This window comes from Acomys minous, assembly GCF_964271855.1.
Source record: "Acomys minous genome assembly, chromosome: 5".
NCBI classification, from domain to species: domain Eukaryota; kingdom Metazoa; phylum Chordata; class Mammalia; order Rodentia; family Muridae; genus Acomys; species Acomys minous.
The window spans coordinates 85843121-85868696 of record NC_140494.1 but is presented as its reverse complement, the minus strand read 5'-3'; the positions used below and the strand labels follow the sequence as shown (position 1 = coordinate 85868696).

The 25576-nt window shown below is 44.2% G+C and overlaps 1 protein-coding gene across 1 annotated transcript in view; it reads right to left on the bottom strand.

Moving 5' to 3' along the window:
- Window positions 1-25576, bottom strand: part of BMPER (BMP binding endothelial regulator) — a 241863-nt gene that overhangs the window by 153540 nt on the left and 62747 nt on the right. Inside the window, exons 5-6 of the mRNA XM_084783929.1 lie at window positions 24622-24712; window positions 20704-20786 (exon numbers count right to left, since the gene is read on the bottom strand). Coding sequence (XP_084640055.1) covers window positions 20704-20786; window positions 24622-24712 — 174 coding nt within the window. The remainder of the gene's footprint in view (window positions 1-20703; window positions 20787-24621; window positions 24713-25576) is intronic.

Here is a 25576-nt window from a genome sequence, read left to right as displayed (position 1 = left end):
CAAAGTAACATAAAATGAGACGTTGAAACTCTTATACATTGATCTACACAGATACATATAAATTCCAATATTAAAATCTCTGTATATTTAATTATTGTGAATATCAAATCATAGAAGTTTAGAACCAATAGCATGTGTGTGTGTGTTTCTGTGTGTGTGCATGTGTGTATATGTGTGTGCGTGTGCGTGTGTGTGTGTGTGTGTGTGTGTGTGTGTGTGTATATATATATATATATATATATATATATATATATATATATATATGCATACATACATACAATACTTACCTCATCCCATGGTACCTGTTTTGCACATGACACTAGGAAAATTCTTAAAATAGAGATCACATAGTAGAGTAGAAATGGAAGTACAAAGAATAGAAGATTTAAGGAGGGAGGAGGTACTGTGAACGCTGACTTCAGGACATGGCATGGCTGCTGCATACAGCACCCCCACTCCTGAACAGCACCCCCACTCCTGAACCAGACCAAGCCAGTCAAAATTCTAGCATGAGGTGGGGGAACAGGACCCCTCAGGCCCCTCCTCGGTGGAAAAGCTATCGCCAGCCGATGGCTCCCAAGGCACTAAGAATCACTTTGAAGGCTGTAGAAGCAAGGAGAAAGGGTTTGCATAGTGTAAATGAATATACAGATTCAATCTCCAGGACCTCAAAAAAATAAAAACATTTTTAAAAAAAAGTTGACAATTGAAGTAAAAATAACAGGAAGAAAGGGAACTAAAAGTCAAGTTTATAGTATTTTTTAAATCCATGATCCAGGTCCAAGATCATGAATTGCACGTAGTTGTCCTGCCTCTTTCATCTGTGTTAATCTAAAACAGTTGCCCAGTTTTTTTTGTTTCTTTCCTATCATTAACTGAATGAATGAGCAACTGGGTTTACCTCCTGACGGAAAAGTGCCAGAGTCACAGGGGCTCAAGGGTCTCTGGACCTCTGAGCCACATAGTTCCTTTCGGAACATAATTTGGTCAGGCTGTCCCTAAGCCTTCCTTCCTCATTCTCTTCTCCCACCAGGGCCCTCGACTTGCTTACAGCGTGATTCATGAATCTTGCCAAAGAACTACACTCATTTGGTAGGTCAAGAAAATAAACATATTTATTAACCAATTTGTCACTGATGCAAAAACTCCTACTGGTCTGGATACAACTCCCCTGCAGGGTTTATGTGGTCTGTAATCACATCATATCATGGCTACCTTTGAAGCTCTGAAGAAGAGGGAGCATCAAAAACGCACTGAGAAGAAAGAGGGGGCTAGAAGGAAGGTTAAGCAGATAAGAGCCATGCCAGGCAGCTCACTGGTAATTCTGCTCCAAGACAGCGATTTTCAACCTGTGGGTCGAACGACCCTTTCACATGTGTCACATATCAGACAACCCTGCACATCAGATATTTACGTTATGACTCATAACAGTGACAAAACTAAAGTGATGAAGCAGCAACAAAAATAATTTTATAGTTTGGGGTCACTGAGACACGAGGAACTATATTAAAAGGTTGGAGCATGAGCAAGGTTAAGAGTCACTGTTCCAGGAAATCCAATTCCCTCTTCTGGTCTTTGCTGGCACCCGCACACATATGATATCCACACATTCATGCGCTCGCCTGCATACACATAAATAAAAAATCGTATTTAAGAGACAGGCACGTTTTAAAGGCCAGGGAGTAAGATGAGGTTTCTATGACGCCCACCCCATCAAGTCTTCACCTCACTCCAAGCCCGGGCTTTACACATCTTTGTTATCAGCCTTCTCAGCTCAGCTGGCCTCCTTCAAGCAGGATTATGGGAAGGTCAGAAAGTGAGCAGCCAACAGGCTGTGTATGATGGCCTCTTCCCATCCCGATTATAAGGCAAAATGATGGTCCCCAAAGGAGAATAATGAGAAACTGACTAAGCAAAAATTTTTATTCATCCTCTGAATGAACTCAATTGCTCTGGTCAAACCTCAGCTTTTATAGCGCTGTAACTGCACAAACCAGTCTGTAAAGTCTTTTTCACTCAGTGAAAATTTGAAGGTGGAAAAAAAAAGTATATGAATACATAGTATCTGCCCTCTAAATTTGTATCTCTAGACCCATGGGTCAATACATGACTGTCTCAGAGACATTTCTTTGTGCAGTCGACAGCAAGTAACACAGATACCCATACCTGAGCACAGCAAAGAGAATAGTGTCAGTGGAGTACTTAGTCACAAATGGGACATCTCTCTCTCTCTCTCTCTCTCTCTCTCTCTCTCACACACACACACACACACACACACACACACACACACACACACACACACACACACACTAATGCTCAGGAACCATCATAGAAGGAGCAGAAAGACAGTAAGTGCCAGGTGTTGGGGGTTTGGGGTGCACTCCCAGCACCCTTGTTTGCCCACCTAAGACTGACACAAGATCAAGCCAGTCAACACTCTGGAAAGGAGAGTAGGGATCAGCTGTCCCACTGCTAACTGAGGAACTCTGGACAGCTGATGGCTTTGGGGAGAGGGAGAGTCAGTTTTCTGTAAGGGTGTGGCTCCTGGTCCTTCAACCATGCTCCAGTGAGTGGCCTCACACCTAGCAGTATATGGACAACATAACTTGGACCTGATGAGTTATTTAAAAAATAAAGATAAGAAGAGGATGGTAAGTTGAAGGGAGTCGGGAGGTGGGGTAGGTCTGGGATGCATTAGAGTGAAAAGCAGATGGGGCGATAACCAGAACACATTGTATGAAAGTCTCAAAACATAATTAAAAACTCTACTTTGTAAAACTACTAAATAAAACATTATATAACAGAAACAGTATTCAGGAACCAAGCTGTTTATATTTGATTCGCTTTAGAAGGACAAGATGTCTTTTGAGATTGTTGGTTTTAATCCAACGCATTCTTAGCAGATTTTTGAACTAGCTGCAAGATCTCTGACTTAGGAAGTCTGGGTTTTCACTCACAGCTCTGCAGGTTCTCAGGGCAGGACGCCTGTCCTTGACAGTGTCTGGCACAGAAAAGCAAGTCAAGGGAGCCATGGCCTGGAAGCCGCCATTTTGCTTCTGGCCTCTAAAGCTATTGACAAAGGTTTGATTTCCTGGGAGTGTGTAGGAGTGTGTGACTTAGTGTGAAATGAATGTTGTGTTCAGCGGCATGCTTGCAAGTCTCAAGTCCTGAGTGCCCGGCAGCATTGACTTCCCCCTTGCTGCGGCCTCTGAAACACCGGCTTCTTGAATGAAAAACAAGTAAGACAAAAGAAAGTGGTTTGGCTTTTAAATTAGCCTGGCTTCTCCTCTCTAGAGCCCTGGAGCCTCTGCACCAGATTCTACCTTCTGCCAGGGCCGCAGCAACTGGGGAATCGCATTACACTGTTTGAGACTCCTTGTCGCCATAGCCAGTGCTGCCCCGATAGATCCAACCACCAACAACAGCCCCTTCCACTCTGCTCTTACCCCATACACAGGGTCATCCATTCCCAAGGAGTCCACCGAAACTGAACATGATCAGAGAAGGTCTATGCAAGTGTGCAGAGAACTTAAGCCAATCTACCCCCATCTTCAACTCTCAGGTGCCTGAGTTTTAAGAATTCTAAGGCCCTGCTTCCAAAGAAGGAAAAGCATTTTAAAAAACTCACAAATTTGAGTTTGCTGTGACGGTCCAACAATTCAGCACTTAAAAGCAGTTGTTTGAAGGCACAGATCGGATTCCTCCTAGCGTCCAGATCACCAAGAAGGCAGAGGTACCTGAGGGCACCCTATTCATCACAGCAACACCTGGTCGCATTTGTGTTTCTGACACTAGGCAAAGGTAACTGAATTTCTATTCAGTGGAATATTATTCAGGGCTTTTCCACAAACAATCAACTGTTGACAACCGTGGGAATGGAACTGGGTACTTTAAGTAGAGCTTATGTGGTACCAAGGCACACGTTCTACAAATATGTCAAAACGAAAACCAAGCGTCTGATGCTGATTTTTTTAAAGCAATAGAAAAACCCAAAGAAGGTCAGTTTAATAATGAGTAACTAATGACAGAGCCTATACCAAAGTAACGATTTTACATAGCACTAAATTGGTGACATTCAAGCAAAGCCTTCATGGAGGCAAAGGAACTAGACATGTAGGGATCTAGGGGAGAACATTCCAGGCAGTGAAACCCCATGGTGTGAAAATATGCGGATGGTCCAAGGTTGGCAAGGAGTTCAGTGTGGTTGGGAATACATCGGGATGACGAGGCTGGTCAGGAAGGCTCATTGGCCCTAACTGTGAACAAAGAATGCCACTGGAGGATTGAGAGCAAGGAAGGAGCACCCCGAGACTGGATTCATCATTCAGGGTGATGATGAAATTTTGTTTTCCTTCATCCTGATCTCCTTTCACAATGTGAACACGAGCCAAGCAGTGAATACCAACGTAAATGGCAGGTGTTAATAAAGGGGATTCCTGCCGGTCTTTTAGGATTGGATGTACCTGTGCTATGCAATGTGCTAAACACTGGCCGCATATATGACTGAACTATTGAATGTGGCTTAGACTAAATCAAGAAGTGTCATTATAAACATCAGAATCTGATGCACTATCATGAAAACTAAACAGAGGTATAACATCCTGTTTGAATCTTTTCATGGTGAAAGTCATGGTTGAAGATATAGTGTGCATATACTGTGTTAAATATGGTATATTATTAAATCTACTCAGTCTTGTTTTAAGTCTTTCAGTGTGCCTACTAGAAAACTTAACATTCCAAATGTGACCTACCATATATTCCACTGGACAGCGCAGGAGTAGAGTGTTGCTGCAATGGTTTGAGCCCTCCCTTCCTACAGAGGCACTAGGTAAACCCTGTAATCCCTTATGTGAAGACAAAGACCAAGACAATGAAATGTCATCTCCTGTGTGAACAAGTTGCTGGCACTGGGTACAAAGAGGGGGCTTCTGGTCGCAGCTTCTGTAGGGAAAGAGAAACACCTCAGACAACAGGTAAGTCCAGTTAAAATGTTTAGCTCTGATACACGGGGGTGGGAGGGGGCGGCAACCATCGAAAGGATTACAGAGACAAGGCATGGTGGTGGCTCATACCTGGAGTCCTGATGCTGAGGCAGGAGGGTTATTGCAACACTGAGGTCAACCTGGGCTACATAGTGAGCTCCAAGACAACTTAGACTATAAAATAATACCGTGGCAAACAAACAAAAACAAACCTAAAATATAAGGTAGACATTGGTGAAAGGGCCTACCATGTCCTGGTATGGCTGGTCACTAGACCGAGCCTGTGTTACAATGAAACCCTTGCAGCCATCTGGAATTTCCCCAGTTGAACCCAAGGGAGTGAAGGAGAGTGGGTTGAGCTCCCAAGATTTAAGCTTTACTGCAGTGTCGCCTTCATTTCCACAGTGAGAAGCTTCAGATCTGTCTGCTTTACATCTGGCTCTTCCAGAGTGAAATGGCTTTGAGGGTCTTGTGAGTGGCTCTCCATGGTACAAACCAGAACATGAGACTCAGAGTTACATCCATTTCCTTGAATTGCACAGCTGAACTAAGTCCCGTCTGACTCTAGAGACCTGCCTTTCCAGCAAGGCATATTGGCCTCAGAGGTTCAGACCCCAGGTAGTCTTACGAGACTCTTGAGTAGGTGCCTGACTCTATTAAGGCTCCAATCATGGCTACCTCACCCACGGAAAACTTAGCTTCCTTCTGTACTAGCATTTGGACAACATCTGGAACGAAAAGCTCTGAGGATTAATGTAAGAGACTCAACACCTTAACATCTGCACGGGCTTCATGGAACCGAGGCTCCTGCAAAAGCCAGGGGACACCCTCTCCTCAGAGAACCTCCAAACCCTTCCAAAAAAACCATCAGGCTCATGCTGCCTGGTTTTATAGGACTACAGAGACATGTCAAGCTACTGGAATGCTTTCCCATTTCTGAGCTCTGGACACAATACTATAATTAGGGAAGACTCAAGCCTCACCACGCCTCACCCATTCAACAGCAGCTGCGATAGGACCCAGCACCTGGAGTTCTCATCCTGGCCAGCATTCCCATCATATTGGATGGTCTAGGCCCTGCCCTGGGGAGAAAAAGATACTTCCTCTCCCTCAATTGCTATTCTGCAAACACAACCCACCAGTTCACTTCAGAGCTAATAAATGCAGCAAGCCTCCCTCCTCATCCTAGACACAAGGAAGGAAGCCCTGAGGTCCTCATAGTTAAATCGGAATTTTAGAGCCCAAGCAAATTTTCTTCTCTTTGTTTTGCTAATAGAATAAGCTAGGTTCATAAACACAGTTTGCCTCTTTTAATATGAGTCTGTGATATAAGCTGTTTAAAATTATATATCATGAATTTGTCAAAACTCACAGACATAAATGTCCCCCCAAAGAGAGAATTTTACTGGGCATAAATTTTAAAACAAAATTTAAATATAAACTTAAAAATATAACATTGGCTTTTTTATTTTCTTATAAAAAGATAACTTGCATTAACTGGTATTTTAGGCTCTAACTAATAACTGGCTTCCTGAGAAAGAAAGGCATTGTTCGAGTTGGGTAGCTAGGAACTAAAGAACCAGCAAGAACCGAGTAGAGTCTCTTTTTGCTGGTGAGTCTCAGAGAGGCCAAGGAGAAGATTCCAGGTCCCGTGGTTCTCCAGTTGCAAAGGGTAAGACTGAGCCCCAAACCTCTTTGCTCCTAAGCCACAGCCTTTGATCCAACACCATCCACCCTACAGAGGCGTTCACCTGCAGCATGCCCCAAGCCTGCAGAACAGCACAGAAGCATGAGCAACACACTCCCAGGCACTTAAGATGCCCAGCACACTTCCTGATGTTTGCTCAAACAGTTCTCCAAACGATAAAACGTTTAAGGTACACATCCATTCTGATTATAAAAGAAGCACTGCTCCAAGCTATGATGACTCTTGTGTTGGAAAGCAAAGCCCTCTTAGAGGCCGGTGTTCTGCGGGTGCATGCTTCGCTCCTTCCGTTAATGGGTTTAGTCACTAAAGACAGCTGTGTCCATGGTTTATGAATATTATGGATGGAAGAACCTAGTAACAAATCTCAAATTCTCAAAGATATCTCTCTCTCTCTCTCTCTCTCTCTCTCTCTCTCTCTCTCTCTCTCTCTCTCTCTCACACACACACACACACACACACACACATCCCTCTCAAACTCGAAGCTAAAAAGAAATGCATTTCCCAGGAACATGGAGAAAGCCCATCCTGGCATCTGCGAGGCAGATCAGTGAAGTCAGGCTGATGGGAAAAGAGCCCTAAAGACTACACAGCCCTATAATGTAGTGTGTGGAAAGATGTTATAAGTTTGTTCCATCAAATAAAAATATGAGAAAATAAGGTATGGATCAGTATAAATAACGTGGTTTGAGTCATTTTTCATATTCACTTTGAAATTTAAAAAGCAATCTTTCTATTTTTGAATTTTAGTGCTTAAATTATGACCAACGGACCACAGCATATGTTGATATTGGACTAGATTACAAATTTGTATTAAGTCACTGAAATGAAACAAGCATTTCCACACCCTATCAACAGAGAACAGTGTGGAAAAAATGGCAGCCTTTTAAAACAGCGAATATCAATTTCTTTTGCTTAATTCCAGTAATACCCTGAAATATCAAAATTCTCATATGGCTTATAGTTCAGCATCGGGAACATACAGCTGCCAGTCATGACCACAGGTGTGTTGTCGGATTCTGGGTATCGCAGAGAACAGGGAGAAAGACAGGGCAAAGGCAAAGTCATCAGAAGTCCGTGGCAGCAATGTCTGATCCCAGAGGCAGCTCCTTACTCTTGCTCACTTCACAGTGCTCAGGCCACAGAAGCCTCACTCCTACCCATGAGGCCTGTTTCCTTTGCAGTTTGCTTGGAATTTAAGCCCACATCTTCTAGGACACAGGAGAAAAAGCAGGCAGGTCATGCCTTCTGCCTCAGTCGGCCTGGGAGAGGGGATGCAGAGGGAAATGCTAGGTGCGTGCAGTGTCCTGCTCCAGTGCTCCCTGGTCTTTGGGGGAGAACTGTGGCTCTTTGAGATCCAAACACTTTGCCGCCTCCACACCAAACAAGTGGTACCATTTAACATTCCACGCAGAGGGAATGGCGGTAATTGAAGCCATTCATGGGACCACAAAAAGCACTGCCACCCTCCCAACTGAACATTTGAATGACATTTAAAAGGTGCCAGAATGTGTAATCAATTCATTCAAAAGATATTTCCTGAATATCCAGTACGTGCCAAACTCTGGGATGGTTATTCAAGGCAAGATCGAGACTACAAGGAGAGAGATTCCTTGTACTTTAGGAACGTGGGGCACTTTTGCAGAGGGACAGCTTTGCCAGGGACACTGGAAATTACTGAGATTGGAGGTATCAGGGAAAGAGATGTAGTGCAAAGGGCAGGCCAATATCAGCATCAGGAAGGAAGGGTGAAGGCACCATCATAAAATGGAGGGTACTAAATTCTCTGGAGAAAGAGACCTGGAAGCATCTTCCTCTGCAGGAGTATTTAGTGCTACTTTGCATGACTATCTTTAACTTTCTTTGTGGAAAGTTCAGCTGGCCTTTCTCCCCATACTCCCAGAGTGCAACCTTCCTGTCCTTGCTGTCCCCGAGGCTATTTCTCCATTGCAGAACTCCGGGTGACTTCACATCAGCTTGAACACAGACACCGACGGCTACTGCCTCACAGAGATGTCGCCCAGAGATGGAGATGAAGGAGTGGAAATGAAGAAAACCACCGGATTCTTACTGCAGGGGCTGAAAATGCAGCACTGTTTTCCTCCTTGTTAAGATATTTGGCCCAAGATGAAAAGTGGGGAAAAGAGAAAGACCCTGGAAAACGGTGGCATCATGCACTTTGCGGTTCACACGCCAAGGACATTAACGCGAGGCATTGTTCAATGTTCTTAAAAACACTTCAATGTGAGAGCACTTCATTCACACAACATCTCCAACGCACTCCCTCCCCCTCCCTCCCTCCCTCCCTCCCTCCCTCCATCCTTCCCTCCCTCCCTTCATTCCTTCTGTCTTTCCTCTCCTTTTCCCTCTTCCCACCCTTCTCTTCTCCCCCTCCTTCTGTCATTCTTTCTACTAAGCACTGAACTTAGGGCTTTGTACATGTTAGGCAGGCACGCTACCATCATCCCCAGCTTGCAATACAACTTTAAGTACCCAAAAAAAAAAGACAACTTAAACATAAAAACATACAGTTTACAAAAGAAACCTAGATTATTAGTAAACATAGAAAATCGAAACAACAGATAACATGCGTAAAACAATATGTGAAAAAAACTGACTCAGAATGAAAACTGGTACCCAAGTAGTACAGACTTAGGCTCAAGAGGACTGGATAAGTGTGCTTCTGACTGCAGTGGAAACTCAGATCTCACCTATTGGAAATAACTCAGCAATACACACAAATATGCCATAAAGCATTTGTAGTCTTTCTGTGTTTCTATGAATTCAGCTCAAATAAATAATCAAAGATCAAACAATGAAAGAAAATATTTTCAAAGATGCCTGTCAGATTATTCATAATAGTAGAAAATAGAAATATAAAATTTAAATAACAAAAATATGATCAAATCATAGTGTGCTGATGGAAAACTGTAAAACTTTTGTTCAATAATCTTTTAGTGATATTGAGATGCACTCACAATACTGGTTGGATATATGCTATGCAACATGCTTATGAGCAAAAGTGTATCGGGTTCTTTGTATTTTTTTTAATTTCACAATATTTTCATCTAGCAAACCCTACAGCTCAGTGATAAAAAGATCTTGCCTTCTATGCCTAAGACCATGAGTTCAATCAGTTCAATCTCTAGCTTGTGTGTGTGCACATCCATGTGCATGCACTCGTGCGCACGCGCGCACACACACACACACACACACAGAGAGAGAGAGAGAGAGAGAGAGAGAGAGAGAGAGAGAGAGAGAGAAAGAAAGGGAGAGAGAATTTACATCACCTTCACTGGTTGACCATTCCCAACCCAAACCCTCAGAATATGAAGTGCTTCAACTTTTGAAACTTTTTGAGCACTGAATTAAAACTTCGTATATTGGAACATTTGTATTTTTAATCTCAGATGTTTAGATTAATGATTTTCTATGTTAAGTGAAGATAGCAGGCATGGTGACCTACATATAAATGCAGAACCGCCCAGTTATGTAACAGTACGAGTCTGGAGGGAAATATTGGGGAAAATATATTAAATCATCTTATTACAGTGTTTTTTAAAGTTGTACAACTATTTCTATTTTTCCAATACATGTCGCCCTTTCCTGATCATCATAAGCTACAAAATATTTTACACTAGGATTTGATTTGGGTTTGCTCTTAATAATTGCACTCAAGTCAATATGTTGTAACTGCCTGAAGGGAAAGAGTCCTGTCTCTTCACTGATGATTCTCGGCACCTAACAGTACTAACATGTAGTGGGCTCACAATCCTTGTTAAACTAATATGTGACTGGCTGGATGCAGAAATAAGCAAAAAGATAGAAGTAAGAATGAACACATAGTTGAACAGTTCTTCGGCTGTTTCATAAAATTGTTCCTTCCTGGGATTTTTCAGGAGACAAAAGAGGCTCATCTTGTGGACAGACTTTGAACCCACCTCCTCTCAACACTCTCTAAGAAGGACGCTGAGCTCCCTAGATACCTGCGCTCTGCAGACACTCAAAAGGCTGAGATGCACCCTATCACACACACACACACACACACACACACACACACACACACACACACACACTTGCTTCTATCCCTCTCTGGCAGCAGAGAGAGTGAGGATGACTCCGTCCCTGAAAGCACCACATTTTCCCTGCATACTCATCCCATTTTGGCAGGAGAAGCAGAAGAGGTCACGCTGCTTCCCTCCCCAGCTGATGCAAGGGGGATAGATACGCGGTCTTCATCTTCTCCAGCTCCGCTGTCACATATGCTCAGGCTGAGTGCCTGGGAGTAAAATCTGGTATGAGTTTAAACTTGCTTAGTCTTGTGAACTCAGAGGGAGGAAGTGCAACTCACTTTTATGGTGTTGATATCTCTAGAATCAGATTTGCGGTTCTTTGGTGGGTCTCGTAGTGCGGTTATTTTTTTTTCCCCTTTAAATTGCTGGTCGTTGTCCACCCCATAGACTCAAATGGCATTTCTCAGTTCCAACTGTCTACAAGCGTGTGTAGATAATGCCTCCAAACTACACCAGCTGCTGGTGACGGGTGACTATAGAGCCAGCCAGCGCTGTGTTTCTATTCTCTGAGGTCTGTGACTTCAATCGCCTGAGTTCCTCAGAACTTCAGTTTTTTTCACCAAGAGAAGAGCTACTATCTACTAGTTTGTAGGATAATTGAGAAAATAAACATTCAAGTGCCACGTGGTCCTTGAACACAGTGCACATTCAGTAATGGAAGCTATCAGTATCAACAATTCTTTTGCAAAGAAATCACTTGCTGTTCTCTTTTCATATATATTTTCAAACGCTGTGCAAGAAATTTTTGGTTTTGATGCTGGGATTATTGTTGTCATGGTAACTCCCTATGTAGAAAAATAACTTCACAGAACACTGTAAATTATATAAGGCACCAACCATAAGGAATGTTAAAAGGCTGTAAAAATAAGACACCTATGAAAATACGTCTTGAAAATTCATGAGACAGGATTTAAAATACGGGTTAGATATTCTCAAGCTCTTCACATTGAAAGGATAAACATGTAAGTCTCCCGTGGTTTTAAAAACGTGCTGGAAGTGACATCTAATACTAGTTCAGCTCAGCTGATGGACTCTTACACTCATGCAGGGTAAAGCTTTCCTTGAACTTTCTGCCAATCTTTACCTAATATACCACGAAATTTACCCAATCCAAACCAAGTCCTCACCTTGAAAGACCTGCCTTAAACCAGATCTTGGCTTTGTCCTCTTTCTTCTAAGACACAATGAAGTCTCTATCAAGTTAATTATCAATAATTACGGTAGACAGTTAATCCAGTGTTATCTCAAAACAGTGCAATTTGGTGATTTTCCAACATCAAATATCCAAGACTTATATACACATGCCTTCAAATGAAAAATTCTAATAGACTATTAGAATGATCTTTTGCAAACAGGTACACCCAACATACCCACATTCAACATAACGTGACTCAACATACAACTTCATGTACCAGCCTAAAACAAGACAATGCCAGTTGCTTTTCTAAGCATGTTGGAGGCCCCTCCTAGTGGCTGTATGCTTTCCAACCCTGTAAGAAACAGAACTTGTCTTGTTATTGCTTAGTTGATAATTCAAAGCCAACACCGCTCTTATCGTCAGAGTGATGGTAGGCCTATAAGGAAATTGAAACATTTTCAAAACTTGTACCAATATTTTAGACGAGTTTTAAAACAACTCTGAGCTTTTTGGCCTGTGTAAGTCAGATAAACTGCCCACGTTGATCTAATTCTCTCAATAATTGCTCAATTCTCCAATTTATTGCCCAAATGTAGCCAAATTTCTCCCCGTGGAGAGGGAAAATATAATGAGAGCCTGTGACTAAACCGTGCCAAAATTGTACTTATTATCACAAGTAAGACAAAGGGCATGAGAGAGGGTCCAGGCATGGAAGGTCTCGGGTCCCAAAAATGGCATTGTTGGAAGTGTGCAGCTCAGACTCATACAGCATCACGTAGCCACAGACAAGATAACGTCTTCCTCTGTTTCCTGTTTCCGGTTTGTACAATCCCAGCTACAGCAACTTCACTCTAAGGTCAAATCTGAGGAGACATAGTTAGCCTCCTTTTTAAAAAGCTGCTGCCACCATAAGCAGCCCTCGTCCCTAGTGGCCACTTCCTGTCACAACTTCTGCTACCTGGAGTCACTTTGGCATATTGGGCACCTCCCAAGTAAGACCACCCCCCCCCCAGAAAACTCACATCCTTGCCATACAAACCCATTTTAGCAAGTGCTGAGGCGGCTGACAGCAGTCTACTTTCCTTCCTGCCCTCCTGCACAGCTGTCCACATCTCTCTCCCCTGCTGAAGTGGTGAAGGGGGTAGAAGACAGAGGGGAGCTGGGCAGAGAGAAGAGTCCCAGCGGATGGGAGCCAAGGCAATGCAGACGGAATGGAAAGGAAGGTCAGCATCCTAGTCTCAACACCCAGTATGCCCTGACGCCCTGAAAAGTCAACGCTTTCCTCTGATGGACAGAGCTAAATGAAGCCATCAGATAATTGTGTGTTTCAAAAAGAAAGTACAAAAGGGGTTGAGTACTCTAAACCCAAAAAAAAGCGATTAACACCTGAGGTGATCACTATGCCAGGTACCTTGATCAGGTCATCACACATTTTGTACACATAAAGAGTGACCATATTGTGCCTTCCTATTGCGTGCAATTAGTTTCAATTAAAACAATTTTTTAAGTATTTTAAACATCATCAAGATTATCTAATAAGTAAGCATTTTGATGTTCGGGGGATGAAGCATGGGATTCTTATAAGGAATCAAATCAAGTTTCCTTCGAGATAAATTGTTCCAGTTTCTAAACACAAAATAAGCGGGTGCCCTCTAAAGATGGGGGTGATGGTGAGAAAAAGAAAAGGAGAAAGGGAAGGGCAGCCAATGGGAGGGCAGTTGAGGCTTTAGACTGCTGTTTCTCAAGCCCCATTAGTCTAATGGCTCCTCTGGTGATCCTTCAAGGTTGTGGCTTTTGCTTCCATGGGCCCAGAAGAGGAACCAAGAGGCTGCACTTCTAACAACATGCTGTTGGTTAGTGCGTGTGTCAGGGTGACCAGTCCAAGGGCCCAAAAGTCCAGAGCAGAGAGAATTCGGGAAAGTGCCAAGTGGACAGGACAGGCTATCTTAAGGAATGCAGGTTAGGAGAGGGAAGCCACAGGACCTTCATCTTCTTTGTTCTTGACAAAGAACCCTTCCTCAGAACTTCACTCTCCCTGGGTGACACGTTTTGCAATCTGTCTAGTGTAAGTGAGAGCAAAGGTGTTTATGGACTTCAGGGCTGCTAGCGCCAATAAAACAGAGCTCCTCCATCACAGACAGCCCATTAACAACCCATGTTTATTGGTTAAAATGTTCTGAATTTAGCACGCCTTTGTCAGCAAAAGCAATTGATCTTGGCCAGTTAATTTGGCTGGTTTTATAGCCTCAGGCCTTACCACTTTTGAAAAGTGTCCTACAACACTGTGGGCCTACCTCTTCCTGTCAGCAGTTTCCAAGAGCCTTGAGCCTATAGCATTCCTAAAACAGATTGCTTAAAAAATAAAAATAAAAAAGAGAACATAAACATTTCTCATTGTTGCCTTCACCTCTTCTAGTCTTGCAATCTTCTTGAAGATGTGTTTGAGAGAAATGCCTGGGCCAGCTGCCACCACCTTTCCTGAATAGTTGACAAAGCAACTGTGTGTCAGATACACAGGATAAACATATATATATATAGATAGAAGCATGTACATACATGTACATACATGATACACAGATAAATAGGCACACAGATGATAGATTATTGATAAACAGTTGATAGATAAGAGTGATAGATGAAAGATGATAGATAGATAGATAGATAGATAGATAGATAGATAGACAGATAGACAGACAGATAGATAGATAGATAGATAGATAGATAGATAGGACAGGATAGGGAGGGTGAGTGGGTGGCCTGGCAGGCAGGCAGACAAGTAATAGAAATTCAAGCACAAACCGAAAGAAGTGTATGCTTTAACAAATGTTTAACATGCTTCAGAATCAGGAAACAGCCACTGCTGCATTTTAAAACTAACACAGTATTTATATCAAACACATCTTATAAGAAACTTGCTCTGATATGACCCAGACAAATGTATGGAACAGCTAAGGGAATGCAAATCATCCCTCCCTGATTAGTATCGGGACTCTAGATGCGATCCTTCTGGCTCATAGTTATAGAGTGTAAATGGGGCTGAAGTGGTTTAATGGGTGGCGATAAAGGCCTGAATTTCCTAAGTGAGTCATGGTGATCTTCACACCTAAAAATGTTGGACTCTTGGCTTCTGGACCGGGTAGGGAGTAAAGGGTTGCGGGGTCCTCTCCAGATACCATCAAAGCCTAGCGTGCTCTCAGCTGTCTGGAATGCCATGCATACTGCCCTGACTAGAGCGGGATATAAAGTCATATGCAAAGCATTTGTTTCATTAGCTAAGGCATCCGTCTCAGGCAGATGAAGCGCCTTTCTGGTGGTCTGCCTCTGTCACCACATCGCAAAAGCACAGCCATACAGATTTTCAAAAAACTTGGAGAGAGTAAAGAAGGGGACTGGGCTTAACACGCCATCCCCACAGCCATGACAACATATTCCTTGAGAGACGGGGCACTCCCACCACCCATCAGCTGGACAGTATATAAGGGATATCTCCCACACACGCAACTGCAGAACAAACAGTAAGCAAAGGGTCATGGGACAGTGAATGACAGTGATTACCTCAGGCAAGCGTCGGTTGGCTAGCCTGAAAGAGCTGGCTTGTCACAGTATGGAAGAGGAAACGTTACTTTCTCTTAGTATACTACATGAAAACAGAGCAGAGAAGGGAGAGAAGACGGCAAACGCCAACAAGCACATGGCGGTGAGCACCGAGGACCTGAAAATGAGCCTGGGAAGGATGGCAGGCCCTCGGCTACAGCTAGCACAGAGAACAGGGAAACAACACAGTGCCTGGGATACCCCGAGCCAAGGATGTCACTGGACGTACATGTGGGGGAGAGGGCAAGGAGAGAGACAGAGAAACACACAGACAGACAGACAGACAGACAGACAGACAGACAGACAAAGTGGGGCAAAGGGAAGGAAGGAGGGCAGGTATGCTAACAAGTTAGAGCCATAGCATCTCAGGGATGTAAACGGGGAAACACTGTCACTTGTTCTTGGTGAACACTGGGTGCACAGAAAAATGGGATAACGTAGTTATGACCAACTTGGAAGGCTTAGACACTCTCCAATGGATCTGGGAGAAGCATGGCCAAGGATAGCAGATGGGTATGGAACTAAAGACAAGAAAGAGAATGAAGGATGTGGTCCAGTGTCCTAAACATGTATGTATGTATAGGTATGTGTAGATGCACATGTACATACATAGACAAAGACATATGTAGTAGTTTTGGTTTTAACCCCAGGTGTGGGATATGGGGCTGCTTCAGATTGTCCACAGCAGCAGACTATTTGCCTTGTGCGGGCTCTGAGAGGGGCGTGATCTTTCCCAGCTGCAGATAGTTTAATTCTGGGGATTCTGGGAGGGAAACCAATGCCAGAGCCCTGGAGAGGAATGGGCATGCTTGAAGGAAGAAGGCGGCGGCTGCTCCCCGATGCTGCTCATGGTTGCTGTAATCACTGTTTGATAAGAAGTTGGCTATATCCTGGCGAGATGAAGATTGGACTTGCCCCAAGGAACCCGACCACCCTAACCAGCAGGAAGAAGCCTAAAGAGAGCTACACCCCACTCTCCCCACTAACCTTCTTTTTCTCGTATCTGCTATTAGGATGTTGGAAGACATTGGAGTAGAGAAGGGTGGTAAAAATAAAAACAAAATAGATTAAAACAGTAAGCTCTCACAAACACAGGCACGCTGGCGTGTGCATACTGATGTGCATAGGACCACACATACGCATAAGCATCTCTGTTCTTGATAACTCCGAATGCCTCGCCATCCTCATCTGCTCGAACTTGTCACTCACAGTCAGTCACCCAATATCAGCACCTCTGCTTCTTCCACTTGGGCCATCTGAGAGGCAGCTGGAAATGCCAGCCGACCAATACCCTTCCAGACAGTTCTCAGCCAGTCATTGATGGGAACTAACGTAAAGCACACCTCAACCCCCCATCCCTCAGGGAAGAAAACTCTTGAGGCATGAAAATTTACACAGGCTTCTAGAGGTTCCTAGGCAAGGCTAAGATCTACTGCGGTGGCAGTTCAGTGAGGTCTTGGTTCACCTGGGTGCCTGTAACAAAATTCCTCCGATTCAGTCGTTTATAAGGAACAGCGACTTAGCTCTCACAGTTCTGAGGCACCCAGTTCGAGGGGTTACGAGCTGCTCTCTGTTCCCAAGATAGTGCCTAGAGCTGCATCCCTCAGAGGAGAAGGATGCTGTGAGCCCACACAGCACACGAGTGGAAAATTGTAAGGGAAGTCAGACCTCTCCCTCCTGATCACTTTTAAAAGAACAGACCCCCCCCTCACATAACTGACTCCTCAAGGCCCACATCTTACTTAATGCTACTACACTGGAGACTGAGGTGGAGGGGTGAGACAGGGTTTCTCTGTGTAGCCTTGGCTGTCCTGGACTCACTTTGTAGACCAGGCTGGCCTCAAACTCACATAGATCTGCTTGCATCTGCCTCCCAGAATCCTGGGGTTACAGGCATGCACAGGTGGCTTGGAGATTAGTTTTTAATGCATACTCAGTTGTGGGTATTGTTCAGGTCCTAGCACTTGGCACTGTACCCTCAGCTGGATGCCATCCTTCCTCATCTCATCTCCCACACAAACTCATAAACTCCTAACATTAATTTGTTTGCCTCAGGGTCTGTTTCTAGAGGAATCCAAATTTAGATATGTAAACGTGTTTGCATGTTAGTGTTTACAGTCATGCTTAGGTACATTTGCACAGATATTTGTACGTTTATATCTTTATGTATATATAAACAGACTAATAAATATAGATTATGTGCATGCAAATATGTATTTACATAAATACAGTTGTCCCTCCACATCCATGGGTTGCAGAACTGTGCATCCAACCACTCACAAATTCAAGGATGCTTGGGAAACTGTCTACACTGACCAGATGTTTTTGTCATTGTTCCCAAAATAAAAGCAAATAATAATTCCTTTATATTATTTACATAATAAAATTTACATGTGATTTACATTGTTTTAGGTCTCCTAAGTAATCTAATGATTATCTCAAGCGTACAGAAGGATGTGTATGTTATATGAGATGGCCACACCATTTCCCAAATTTACATAAATGACATAAACATCTGATTTGGGTATTCATAGGAGATATGAAACCAATCTCCAACATTTCTGAGAGGAAATTAATACATACATGTTTGAGTACAAAAGTGTGCTTGCCTAACTCTACTCGGAGTACTCGCAATTTCCTTTTGGTGAAAACACATGGTCCTTCTCTGTGGTGGAAACCTATAGACCAGTGCTCTGCACGCCCATCCCCCACTCCATCTTCAACTTGCACCCCCTGCCCCACCCACCCCATCCCTAGAACCTCGGCAGTCAAGTCTCTCAGCAGTGCTGGTTAAAACCTTCCTTTCCTACCCTCTCATTCAGTAAGAGGTCACCTCACACCATTGTAAATTACACATCAAAATTCCCGAACCAGCTGCTGGACAAGCCTGGCAAGCAACCCCATCAGTCCACAGGTTTGGAACACTACACTAGGAAGCAAACATCCCCATGGCCACCACACTCAAAACATCAGTACCCAAATCTCCCCCATTAGCCACCCAGACACCACTTTGTCTTTCATTTCTTAAAAGTAAACATCCAAAGATAGCAGGAAGGGGAGAGTATTTTAAAGCCATGCCATTTGAATAATGAGCCACAAGAACGAAAGTTCATACCTCAGACTTTTATAGTCATGAAAAAAAAAACTATGCTGTGAACACCCTCGCAACCTAGAGCAGAACACACCCCGTCCTCAAGTGTGAGTCCGCCCTCTCTTCCATTTATTCTAATAGTCTAAAGACTGGCAATGAGGAAAGTAACCCAGTTGCCTTTTACGTGATGATGACAGCAACAAGGAGATTCAGAGAGGAGCTGGGATTACGGGAGCAAGGAAACTAGCTTAACACGCAGTAAAAGGTACAGATTACAGGACTGAGAGAAGCATCTAGGCAAGAAAGCTCAGACAAGCATCTTCCGATTTTTATGTTTCTCAACTGGAAATGAAAGCAGGACACCCAGGAGCCTGAAGTTGGCCTCGAGTGTGTTTCATTCTGCCCACACTGAATTTAAAACCACACGAAATCCACGTGTTTTGATGTACTTCAGTCTGTTATGCCTATACACATAAACTCATTTCCTGTCCCAGATCTGGAAGCTTCTGACTGACATCATCGGTAAAATGACAGGGATGTTGCATCCTTCTTAGCACCTGCCAAGTGTCTTCCCCATAGACGGTTTTCTGTCTGACTTTGAAACATCTTTTGCAGAAAGACAATTTGTTGATGCACACATTTACAATATCCTATTGAAATCTGTCTTATTTTCTTCTCTTCAACCTACTCTCAAAAGATTGACATCAAAACAAAAACAAATGAACAAAAATGAGAAAATATTACATACTCCAACATGGAAGAAAAAACTAGAAATGGGCAAATTTTTAACAAAAATTAGAAATCATTAATGTAAAAAGTAAGATAAAGCAATTTGCCAATAATAAGACAGGCGCTGTATGGAAATTTACAAGTCTGTGTTTGTTTTCATTTGTAAGTCACTTTTGTGTTTGCAGTATATTGCATAAATCTTACATTGTTTTATATCTATCTATCTATCTATCTATCTATCTATCTATATCTATAGATACAGATGGATATAGATATAGACATAGATTTAGACACATTTATGTGTGTCCCCTTTCTTCCCTGGCTCCCTGCCTCTTCTTTCCTTTCTTCTGCCCTCATACAAACGCCATCCTGTGAGCCTGGTCATGCTTCCTGTGATCTGAACTTGAGATTGAGTGAGCATGCACTGCAGAAGGAAACTACTAGGAAAGACTTACAGACAGCTGTGAGTTCCGGGGCTCCTCATGCCTCTGCTAGGTAAAATTGGGGCGACAGAGCTCCTTGTGAATTTCTATTTAACATCCTAAGCTGCGTCTGCATCACAAGTGATTTAGGAAACGTATGCTCTTTATTACCCAGTATGTGCTGTACTAACTCCTCCTATAAGTAATATAGAGTGACTGCTGGACACCGGTCCCCTCACCACCACAATCACCACTGGTTTTACTTCTGACTCAAAATGTATTCATTTAAAAACTCCCTAATAAGATCATATTGCACGCCAAACTCTTTTTCTCATTCTTAAGCATGTTTCGAAACATGGGTCTATGGGCGTCCTCACAAATTTCTACTCTGCCCTGAATCTGTTATGTAGGGGCAATTTCCACATGTCGGTTCCCTATGACCGTAGGTGACCAGCCCTCACCTCACCCCACAGAGCACTTTGAGACTAGCTGCTGTCCCCATCTGCTGCTCTCCACGTGGCTGTGCTGAATTGAGAGCTACCCCAGCAAGAAGCTCCTCTGTTCTGTGACACAGAAGCCCCTGGATCTTCCCCAAACAGGGGATAGAAGAAGAACTCCTCCACTTGAGGGGACAATGGGTCCTAGAGAAAAGCTAGTTTGCTCTCCAGAGGATACAGGGCAAGGTCGGCAGACAGGGATGGTTATACAGTTAAGGACCGATCAGATCAAGACCAGGCTGCTGAGCATTGTGGAGTGAATGCCCACAAATGGGTTCAGAGCACTGAAGCCCAGACCAGAAGGTCAGCATCGCCACAGCTGTGAAGCTTGTCTCACATGAAGTTGCTTTTGCCACAGCTCTGCATCATGAGAGCCTAGTGGGGTGAGAGTGGGAACCAGGAGGCTGCTTTCAGTGAATGGGCGCATCCCTAACCCCAAAGATCACCTGAGCGGTGCCCTAGCAGTACTTACAACACAAGAACACTTGATACATTTGTTTCCTTCTGGCTGGAAGTCTTCTCCTTCTCGGTACTGCACACCTTCAAACACACAACCTGGAAAACCAAAGCGTTTGTAATTAGGACAGCCGACTTCCTTCCGTTTGTCATGGTCTCTCCATCCTCTGATTACCATCTACCTCTACCCAGGATAAATCATCTTTGATTACGGTATTGTGCATAATGAAATAGGGGAAAGATACAAATGATTGGCACGTTGGCACAGGTCCAGAACCCCCCGCCAATAATAGAAAACAAATGAAAGTGGAACTTGAGTCAGCCCTCGGACAGCAGATGCGCTGCTATGAGTCATGCACTGAGATTTTGGAGCTGCAGGAAGATTGGCCCTGACCATAGCCAGGGGAACCAAGTCCAGAGAGGTTAGAAGAGGCCAAGGCAAGGCCGAGAGAGGGAAGCTTGAGATGAGAAAGAGCAGACGCCTCTGTGGGCAGCCACTTGAGTACCAGGAATTACACAACCTAGTCCTGGCCCAACATCCCCTTGGTTCCCACATCACCTTCCAGTAAGGCTGAAAAGGAGCTCTATCTCTCATCTGTCCCACAGAAGAGGAAGACACAGCAGGGGCCTGAGCTGTACGCAGTTCTGACACACCTGATGCCCTCTCTATGCAGAATCATACACAAAGGCAGTAACAACACAGACAAGACAGAACGTGCACCATGGTTTTCTGTTCCACTCCACGTGTGTTGATGGGCTGCAGCCCCTGCCAAGTTTATCACATAAAGTCCTCACCTCCAGGAAGTGTTTCCTATTCAAAAAGATGCTCAGGGAAGTACTCCAAATGACCAAATGACCGGCAAGCAACTGTGTCACACCAACCACAGGAGAATGGTCAGTGAATGGAAAACCACTTTCCTCCGGACTGTTGTCACAAAGCCAGGATAGCTGTGGCCACGCCCTACGTGGCAGACAACGTTGGAAGTATATACCGATCCGAAGGTTTTTGTGAGGGACAGAGACGTTCCCAAGGCAGTGTCAGAGGAAATCACCAAGTGCTTAAAGCCATTCTTCCCAACACAGGAGAATGAACACTGCCCGGGCTGAGCTGACTCCTGGTCTTAGCCATCTCCAAGTTACCTGTGACTCTTTGCTCAACAGGAGGATGTGAAGACAAGTGCTGAATCATAAATCCCCATAGCCAAGTAAAAGCAAATTCAAGCGAGGGCCCACGCAGGAGCTCTCTTCTATAGCTATACCATAGCTGCTACCAGCTGTCTCCCTGCCGTTCTGGATGATGCTGAAAACCTTGGGAGCGTGGCCTTCCCGGTTGCTGTGTCTCAGCACTGTTCATAAGGGCAGATGCCTAACAGGCTATTTCCCAAGGACACTTCCAACGGAGTGTCTTCAATTTTTCCCCCCATGTTTACACCTCTGACTGTCATATGGCTTGCCGCAACAATCTATATTTGACAGCTTAAACAACAGAATTTAAAGTGAAAATTCTATTTGCATCACGCCCACCATCCCTGAGCAATACTCAGACTACAATGAAAGAGCAGACAACTCTTCATTTTGGGAGGAAACTGCCCATGTGTTTGTCATTATACGGAATGCCAGTCTGATCAATGGCAGATGCCAGTCCTTCTGAATTACCAGGGTAAATACCCCAAGGCTTTCTTTGACTGTCTCTATCTAGACTCAGCTGAGGCATCCCTCCAAGACAAAGGATAAGACATTCTGGAAAGGGCTGCTTCTGAATCTTCCAATTTGCATCCCAAATGTAGCTGTAGGAATTCGCAGGAGGGAGCTGAGCCTGCCCAGTTGTCAGGGCTAGTGTGTAGTATTGGCTTCCTCATTTTTACATATTTGCCTTCCAGAGCATCAGGACCTAAATTGAACAGTTCTCCTGGTATTGATGGGGGTATGTAGTGTCATCGGATGATGAAGGATGAGAAGGAATCTGATCCCAGCGCCATCCCTAGCCCTCCGTCACTATGGGCCTTGGTAAGCACTCACAGTCACAGGGTCTGATTTCTTGTTGTCCTGTGCACAAGACTTTGTACATCCTTGGATGGTTGTGAGGACTTAACCCTGCAATGTGTACAAGGATGACACTCATCTCTCTCCTTCCTGGGAACTCAGCCAGAAGGCTCAGTGACCGAGCAAGTGCTCACATAGGAAAACCTCAACTCTGAAATAAATTCGCCCTGCTGACTATAAGCGCATGTTTCAAAATCAGCCAAAAATCAGAACTATCTCCCACGTGACGGGGTGTTGTATACAGTGAAAGGGTCTACACTACAAGGATCACTTTATATTGCCTTCACATTACATTGCTTCTTGAGGGCTCCTGTGGCTCAGGGGGATGGGGTGGGGTGTGGGACTCTGAATTGACTCTGCATTGATAAATCAACTGTCTAGTAAAAAGAATTGAATAATAGAGCCGGGCATGGTGGCACACAGCTTTAATCTCAGCACTCGGGAGGCAGAGGCAGGTGGATCGCTGTGAGTTCGAGGTCAGCCTGGTCTACAAAGTGAGTCCAGGACAGTCAATGCTACACAGAGAGATCCTGCCTCGAAAAACAAAAACAAAAACAAAAACAAAAACAAAAAACCTGAATAATAATCTAGAAGTTGTTATAAGGTTTAAATCTACATAATGAAAAAGATTGTTCTGTTATCAACCTGAAACTTGACTGCATATAGAAATTACTAGGGCCCAACCACTAGCCTTCCCCCTCCACTGCCTTGAAGATTCAATACAGTTTGCTAGAATGCAGCCTAGGCACTAACACTTAGTTTTCCAAGTCCAGTCTTAAGAACAGACAATAACGGAGCTCCTGTAGGTGTCACAGGACACCCTCCCACAGTGCGAATGATCTTGCACACCGAGAAGGAAAAGAATTCCAACAAACCACTGTCTGATACAAAGCAGTTGGCTTATGAAACAGGTTCACTTTTAACCAGTTTTTTAAAAAACCGATGTAAACTGAGGAAATACCAATTTCACAGAAACCCTGGAGTGAACGCTGAATAAAGAGCTCTCAAGACATGAAGAAAACTAGCGCAAGGGAAATTGCCTGTGGGTTTCAATGGGACTGACATGTAGAGGAAGGATCATCTCTGGACCTGACACTGCAGGGCATCCCTCGGGGGCTTTCACTACCTCATAAGGTCCAAGGAGCAGCCAGTTCTTTGCTCGCTACTCCACAAAGGAAAAAGCAGCCTTGGTGAATATCGTCACCAGTGAGCCAAGGGCTCAGAGAAAACACAAAACACCTGCTGAGACTATCGGGCCACAGGCTTAAGAGGAGAAACAACTCTCACCTCAAAATCCCCAGGCGCTCATGAGAGAGCAAGAGAATACACAGGAGCCCTTCCACCACAGCTTCACGGCTGTCGGCTCAGCAGACGGGCCTTCTACAGAAGGACAGCGGGCCCAGCTTGTTAAACCACACTGAAAACTGAAACCAAGAAAACTCTAAACTATAGTCTTGTGGGACATAGCTCTCCATGTTCAGAAAACATCTGGTCACCTCATCATCATGACACACTCTGGCTGAGGTATTGCAATAGGAAGAAAAGAAGGAGAAAGAAGAAAGGGGGGGGCAGGGAAGCACTGAACGCAAGTAAAGCCATAGTCCTTCCTTCCAAAATAAGTATTACCTGTGGCCTTGGCGGAACGTGGCCTCTGAGTGTGGTGAGTCCACAAGCCAAGGCCTACAGCACATAATTCCATTCATGCTGGGCACGCAAGAGCCCAGCAGATACTGCTATTCAAAGGAGCTTCCTCTCCAAGCTCATTACGTGAGTAGATGTAAAGTCCCTACTGGGTGTGAGAGGGAAGTGATGTATTCTTGGCAGAACCCACATCCTCAACAGCGCTGTGCTGCACCAGGAAGCCAAGTAGCTTCCCTTCCTGGAGCGTTACCTGGACAGGTACGGCAGCAGGCTCCTGGATGCTCTGAGGGGTTTTTACAATGAACAACACAGCGTACCTCAGACTCTGTGACAACGCCCTCCTGAAAAACAGAATGTCACTTCAGTTAGTCCTGTAGGGAAGTAGTCAATAAATGGGACAAACCCAAACCCCACCCCGAATGCAAGGCTGGCTATCGGGGCTGGAAGGCACTGATACAAATGAGGCAAGATTCAGGCCACCAGAATAAATGCTTTGGACCTTGATTTGCATGTCCTGTCACCTGTTATCTGTCCCTTCCTTGTACTTTGGCTTTGGTCTTGTGATGACAGTGGGCATCTGACAGTCCTGGCTGACCATTCATAACTGTCCTAAGTTATCAGTAATAACTGGGTTTCCTAACACTGTTGCTATGCTGCCAGCCATTAACTACAGACATAGAGGTGACTCAGAACACCTAGACTTGTGTCCAGAAAAAGCGCCAAGTCCAGGAAAAATCCTTACCACCTTCCAGGGAAACAGTCGCCAGCTCTACAATCTTGTAAGGGCCATTTGGCCTCAGGTAGAAGCTGGCACTCAGTCTCCTCCAGTAGTGAGTGAGAAGAAGAGAGAAAATTATTTCTAAGTTCACCTCAAGAACGCCAAAATAGATAGTGTAAGTTCAAACGGTGAACTCAAGAGGATTGCCAACTCGTCTGGGTTCTGTGATATTTAAATGACGAGTGAAGCTTTCGGGTTCTTTTATGAAATGGGATCTCAAGTATCCCAAGCTGGTCTGGAAGTGGCAGAGGATAACCTTGAATTTCTGATGGTCCTGCCTCAACCTGGGATCACAGGTGCGCACACACCACCAAGACAAGTTTTAGGGGAAATCGTTTTAAAGATTAATTTTCAGGGCCAGTCTTTGTTGTGTTCCCTCCATATTCTCCATCTGCTTTTTCTAAGTGAATTCGTATTCTTTTTGAAG